This window comes from Pygocentrus nattereri, chromosome 16 (assembly GCF_015220715.1).
Source record: "Pygocentrus nattereri isolate fPygNat1 chromosome 16, fPygNat1.pri, whole genome shotgun sequence".
Classification (NCBI taxonomy): Eukaryota; Metazoa; Chordata; class Actinopteri; order Characiformes; family Serrasalmidae; genus Pygocentrus; species Pygocentrus nattereri.
This window is the reverse complement of record NC_051226.1, coordinates 6,198,766-6,205,281: the sequence shown is the minus strand read 5'-3', so window position 1 is coordinate 6,205,281 and position 6,516 is coordinate 6,198,766. Positions and strand designations below refer to the sequence as shown.

The 6,516-nt window shown below is 42.4% G+C and overlaps 1 protein-coding gene across 1 annotated transcript; it reads right to left on the bottom strand.

Annotated features, from left to right (window-relative positions):
- Positions 1–242: 242 nt before the first annotated feature.
- On the bottom strand, positions 243–4,052 carry si:ch1073-398f15.1 (cardiomyopathy-associated protein 5). The gene is made up of 2 exons (XM_017684571.2): positions 3,799–4,052; positions 243–2,809 (listed from the first exon to the last, which is right to left on the bottom strand). Exons 1-2 carry the CDS (start codon positions 3,909–3,911, stop codon positions 673–675), a joined length of 2,250 nt encoding a protein of 749 aa, XP_017540060.1. The 5' UTR covers positions 3,912–4,052; the 3' UTR covers positions 243–672.
- Positions 4,053–6,516: the final 2,464 nt, after the last annotated feature.

Here is a 6,516-nt window from a genome sequence, read left to right as displayed (position 1 = left end):
TTACTATTTTGCAGATACGAGAGATATGTAGATAATCTATAGGAGGCTATCCAAATAAAGTGAGACCGGAACTCCTGTTTTTTGCATGCTACCTTGCTTTCCTTTGACTTTCTCCTTATACATTTGGATTACCTTCTATCTGATCTTCTCGGAAACATTTCTGGAAAAATGAACAACTTGGACGTCAAGTTATATAACCTGGTTATTTGACTGGAAATGAAAAAATGAAATGTGGTCTCAGACTTTTGGACAGCGCTATATTATACATTTATGAATGCTGAACAATTCTAGTGCCACGTTTGTCTAGAATAATAAAGCGACAACTGAAGGTTAGTTCTATTGTTATGTAAATCCATTTGTCTGCACAACAACAGGAACAGATTTCACAGTGATCATCTGGTCAGAGCCAGAAGCAAAGCACTGTACTCAGCAGAAAGTGATCAGGATTTGCACGATGGTCTCTGTGTGGGTTTATATTACAGCTCTTGTACAAAAGTTCAGTGAAGTCCATGAACATCGATAGATCATTATTCTATTACAAGATAAATACAGGAGTAATTCGGGTTCACTTTGGGCTGTTGCTTCCAAAACGTACATGCATGAACAGATACAGTTCAGGAGCGCCTGCTTATAAAACTGCAATTGACAAATTGTGAATGTTGTCATTTTAAATTATGAGACCGGAGCGTCTACAATCTCGTAATCAGCCTCAACAGCATCGTACAGATTGTCCAGCTGACTGGGATATTCCACCATAGTGAAGCCCCCATTGTCAGAGCGCTCTCCTCCCCTGGGGGAGTCTCTCTGAGGCACGGCACATTCACTTGCCTCTTGCTTGGTGATTAGTTCATAGTCCAGTGCTTCTCCTGTAGCCTCAGTTGCTTTAGCTTCAACAGTGGATGGAACTTTGCTAGTGCCCAATTCTTTTTCTTGTTCTTGACGTCCCTCAGGCTCCTCCTCTGCTTCTGCTGGAAGTAGAGGAGTCAGGTCCAGGAAAGATTTGGGACGTGGTGTTACAGGGTTGACTTTTTGGGGAGGTCGGATTGAGAGAGCTTCTTTAGGTGGTTTAACTCTCTTTGCTTTTTCCGACTTGGTTGGCTTGGCCAAAACAGTTTTCACAGCGTATTCAGCGATGTCGTCTACAGTCACCCAGCTTGTTTCCACCGATGATGGCTCCATACTGATATCAAGTGGTAAAAAAGCTTCCGCAAGCTCTATGTCCTCTTCTGAAGGTAGGAAAACACCATCTCCCACTTTGCTTATCCTGTTGCCATCCTTTGCAGCTTCGTCCTGGAAAACTACACGCCGAGTCTTCGTCTCCTCCCTTGTTTCTTCTGGTTCCCCTTGATCTAGCTGAATTGTTTCACATGGGGATGAGCTAGCACTGTTCCTGAAGAAGTCTGTAATTTCTTCATCTTCCTGAGCGCCCGTCTTGTCGTTTCCATGCCGTGGTATGCCAAATGCGTCCTCTGACCACATCTTCACCCTGTCCATTTTGTGGTGCTCAGGAAAGGGATCTGCCTCAGTTGCTGGAGTTTCATCTTTAAGCACAAACTTCTCCAGGTAGCCTCTGTCCTCGAAATCAGACTGCTGACTGTGAAAGGACTTTTCAGAGGTCAAGCTCTCTGTGTCATCCTGCTTCTGTCTGGTTCCTACTGCATCTGCGTACAGATCTGAGTACATAAACGCCATGGCTTTTGGCTCCTCCAGCAGGTTAGGGTCTATGATTTTCGGAGGTCCTTCTGGGAGGAAGATCGGAGTCAGGATTGACTCCTGGCTACCAAACAAGGCAGACCCACTTTCCTTTAAGGGTGACTTTGGCACATCCCCTTCTTTATTTGTGCCATCCTTGGGCAGGCTTTGCCTGCTTGGATCGCTTCCACCACCGTAAAACACCTCATCCACATGTTCACTTGTGATCTCCAGCTCACTGAGAGACACTGAGTCAGCTGAAAGTTCAACTGCTGGCTTTGTCGCAACAGCTTTGTCTTTAGTCTCATCTGCTGCCTGCTCAGTTATGATCTCAGGATCATGGATAGCTTCTAGTGGAGGAGCCACAGATGGTGCCTGATGGTCCAACAGCGTGAACTTCTCAAAGTAGTCTTCACTAGTCGCTCCTCTTCGTGCTGGCTTGATGGGTATTGGCATAACTGGTTCTGGTACTGCCTGGACAGCTGCTTGGAGGTTCTCTGTTTGGGTCTCCTCAGTGTAAGGTTCTTCAGTGATGTCTTTGGCTTTTATGACAGGAGTCTCTTCGAGGTAAGACAAGTTATCCGTCAGCTCTTTGCTCTCCTCCTCGTCCACTGTGAATATCTTTGGTGGCGCAATGATATTCAGAATCTCAGATCCCTCTGAGAGTAGGCAGAACAAGCGCTGGCTGCCCTCCTCTTTTGGATCTTTCTTTTCATCGACCACACTCTCTTCCTCCACTCTCGTATTGGGAAGAGAGATCTCCACCATGGCTGGCCTTTCAGGTTCTGGCAGAACTGGTTGGTTCATTACTTTCTCTTCCGCTTTGTTCCGCTTCCTCTTCTTCCTCCTGATCATGTGGTCCTCGTCCATTATGAAGATGATCTTGCCTGCTGTTTCGGAACTTGGAGCTCCAGAATGTTTGGGAACCAGGCTGTGGCACGGTTCTGGGGGAGCAAAACTGAATTCTGAAGCCCAGGGGGTGGAGCAGCGACTGGACGCTGTCTCCCAGACAATCCCGCTGTCCTCACTCTGCATTGTAACCATGGAGAAGGCCGGGTCCATCATCAGACAGTGCAGTTTAGGCTTCACTGCCTCATCCTGGACTATTTCTCTCAAACTGTAAGAAGACAATTGAGCTGTGATTACTAATATTGTCTTGTACATTGACCACCAAAAAATCATGTGTTGGCTCACTGCAGCTTAAATGGTTACACTGACCATCAAACCGTGGATAATGAGAAAAGAAAGAAGATCCAAGTCCCGTAATGAGCTATCATTAAAAACATTTTTACATTATTTCAAAGGTTTTTATGCAAACAACATCCCTCTAGCTTCTATTTTTAACTTCCTATTGCCATACTCTGGCTTATACAACATGCCCCATTGTTTCTAGCCATCATATATACTCGTACACAAACGTTTGGTCAAATTCCATGGTTTGTTGATTTTCTAAGTGAAAATAAGTTACGCATCCTCTACAGAGACACATTTTATTACACGATTGTCTTTTTCATTTGCTCAGTTAAACATAAAAAGTTCAATAAAATATGAAATGTGATTTGACACATTTGGTGTTTAATTTTTCATGTTAAATTCAGCAAATAAGCAGCAAATAAACAGATGTGTTAACAGATTTTGACTTAACTTTTGCTTAAATTAACAAAGCCTTGTAAATTTGCCAGAAGCATCCAAACTTTTGCTCATGATTGTGGCTTTTCAACATTGTCACCGTCAAAGTAAGAAACACGAAAAAATAAAAAATGGATAAAATGAGCTTTGGAAAGATCTGCCATGGGTATTGCAAATGATTTTATATCAGCATTTATGTCCAAAACATGTATATATATATATATTTGAGAGGTTTTCTTCTTCCAACAACAGTGATATATATATATATATATATATATATATATATATCACTGTTGTTGGAAGAAGAAAACCTCTCAAATTTTTCTGTTTTTGTCATACTTTGAAAATACCTGTCACCTTTTGGGTGTAAATTTTGTGATCAGAGGACCAAAAGAAAATTGCATCAACTATTATGCAACTTGCAAATATTGCAACATGCATTGCGAATGCAGAAAACTTGATCAAATCGCAAATCACCTGTTACTTAAATCCTCGACCTCGTCCTCTATAGGCTGCGCTCCCTCTTCCATCACTGCATCTCGCAATATAGTCATTTGGTTATCCACATCGATTTTTTCCATTATGTCCATTTTCGTTGCCGTTTTTTTGCCAATAACTTCAAGTGCGCTTTGGAGACCTGCAAGTCGTGAAGTTCATGCCATTGCAGCCGGGGGATCTTTCTCTTGCTCAGCATTACCTCTAAATAGCCCGATCCCACATGCTCTCAGCTCACCAGCCGAGCTGTGTGTAAAGTGCAATGTGGCATGGTTAATTTGTCATTGGAACCCACCGATACCTGCTATCACATCAGTGTACTTGTAATCATAATTCACTCTCAAAAAGCTGACATTTTATTTGCATGAAAGAACTGGACGAGGGTGATGCACCCGCAACTCCCTGATATCAGTATTGCAATACAGACGCAGATGCTGGACGCCTTTTCACTTCTCTGAGCCAGAGCTAAAAATACTTGCCTTGTTATGGGACATCTCCAAGGTCCAGAAGCACAACCCTGCTGGACACAGCAAATGAAAACAAGAAACAAGGAGAAAAGGATGATGCATGGGTGCAGGATGTATCTTGTGTCAACCTATTTATTCAATAGAAATGATGATAAAATATCAATATTGTTAAATATTCCTAAGCCATACATAAATGGGAATGTTCACAGACCAACAAACAGCTCTGGTCCACTTTGTGATGGTAGTATTTACAGTCAGAGATGGACAAAAAAACTGTGGATTGAAAAACACTTCAGTTCAGAGAGTTTGTATTTCTGCAGGAGGGGTGGTTGCAGCGGTAAATAACCGTCTTCAGAGGACCTAGAGGCTGCGACTGAACCTTTTCTGTACTGAGCTGGTTTCTTTCAGCTAAATAGTGTCTCATCACTTCCATTGCATCAAACATCTACGATTGCTCTATAATGCACAGCTACTAAATGGCATGGAAATGCATGTTGCTCACAGATGTAGACATAAACACATGCAACGTTTGCCGCTTCCTTTACTGTTCTGGGGTAGAAAGAGTACAAGGACTTAAGAGAAGTTAAGAGTACTGTTTAAAAAATGAACTTCAATCCCAAAAAAAATAAGTAAAGTGAATTCTGTTTGACCTGTTTTCACAAATATTGCAAAAACACAATAATGGATGATTTACCTTCTAAACGTGATTGTTTTTAAATTGTTTTTATAGGTAAAAACAATAGTCAGTCATCACGAATCCATCCATCCATCCATCCATCCATTTTCTAAGCCGGTTCTCCGTCAGCGTCGCGGGGGGATGCTGGAGCCTATCCCAGCAGTCTTCGGGCGGAAGGCAGGATACACCCTGGACAGGTCGCCAGTCCATCGCAGGGCGTCATCACGAATTTGCATTGGAAATGATGACATTTAATAATTATTTGGGGACCAAAGACTCCAACTGATCCAGCTTTGAAAGCAAAATTTTATACAAATTCCAGCTGGGCAACCATATGGGTCATTGTTGGTTGTGTTTTGTGCTGCTAAGTGCACCACCTTTTCAATGGAAGACAGTTCTGAAAAGCAATCAAGCCTATCTAGCATCCACACTCTCTAGCTGTGTGCCCATTCAGGGCTGCATCCTTCGAAGGAAGCAGTCTATGACGTGTGTCCTTCAAAGGCTGCGTAGACCCACGAAGGCTGAACTGAAATGAGACGGTCTGCTTTACGGTGGATTTCCTTGCATCACTGTTCCCCCTCACAAACGTCGCTCTCATCAAGTTCTATCAAAGTTCTTTAAAGATGGATCCAGAAACTTTGATTGTAGGTTTTTTTCATATTTTCATTTATTAGAGGATATGCTTAAGATATGCGTAAGTTCTGCTTCAGACCACATCGGCCTTTTTAACATTTGTATCGACTCAGTTTAAACCCAAAACTTACATTTAAAAGTGTCTCCACGGCCGTCATTCACTCCTCTGCTGACGCCACCATGTTCACGAATCCTCACACACAATGAACCTCGAGTGATGTTGGCTGGTGAAGAATCCACCCATTGGATCCTTTGTTGCCATGGAAAAGAAGGACACATTTCTCAGCCGCATATGAAGGAGACTTCAAAATGGGCCAGCCTAGTTGTTTGTGTGTGTATATGTTTGTATATGTGTACATGTGTGTGTGTGTGTGTGTGTGTGTGTGTGAGGGTGTGTGAGGGTGTGTGAGGGTGGACAACATGGACAGGCTGCTGACTGGCTACAGCTGCTAAGGTAGATGGTGTTTTTACATAAATTGTTATGATTGTATTGATTTAAAAATACAAGAAAGCAGTCAGGCCATGTAGGAGGAGAGCAAAGTGAAAGACACAGCACCTCCACACTTTTACTCCCCGTGGGTTCACCCCAGCACCACAGTGTGAAGGTACTAAAATGGCTTATTTTATATGTTCTTCACAGAAAATGAGCAAAGACCAAGAATCCGTGGTTGAAATAATAATAAATTGCATGATTATTTTCTTTCGGTAAACATTGAAAACGAGTCCCACAGACCTGAACACCACACAAGGGTTAAGATGTGAAAAGTTCAATTCACTGGTGAGGACGAAGAGAAAAATGGTCTTGGCCTTTAAGATTTGTAACGAATATTTTGAAAGTCTAAGTGGAAACGCAGCAAGTAAAAAGCATATCTTTTACTGTGAAATGTAAGTGAAGTACAAATCTTCCTAAATAATGCTTAAGTA

What these genes read in the sequence shown, in the direction of transcription:
- si:ch1073-398f15.1 (XM_017684571.2), bottom strand. Translation starts at nt 3,911, where the DNA reads ATGGACATAATGGAAAAAATCGATGTGGATAACCAAATGACTATATTG. An exon ending in GTCGAGGATTTAAGTAACAG is followed by an intron (nt 2,810 to 3,798) that starts GTGATTTGCGAT and finishes GTCTTCTTACAG; the next exon opens with TTTGAGAGAAATAGTCCAGG.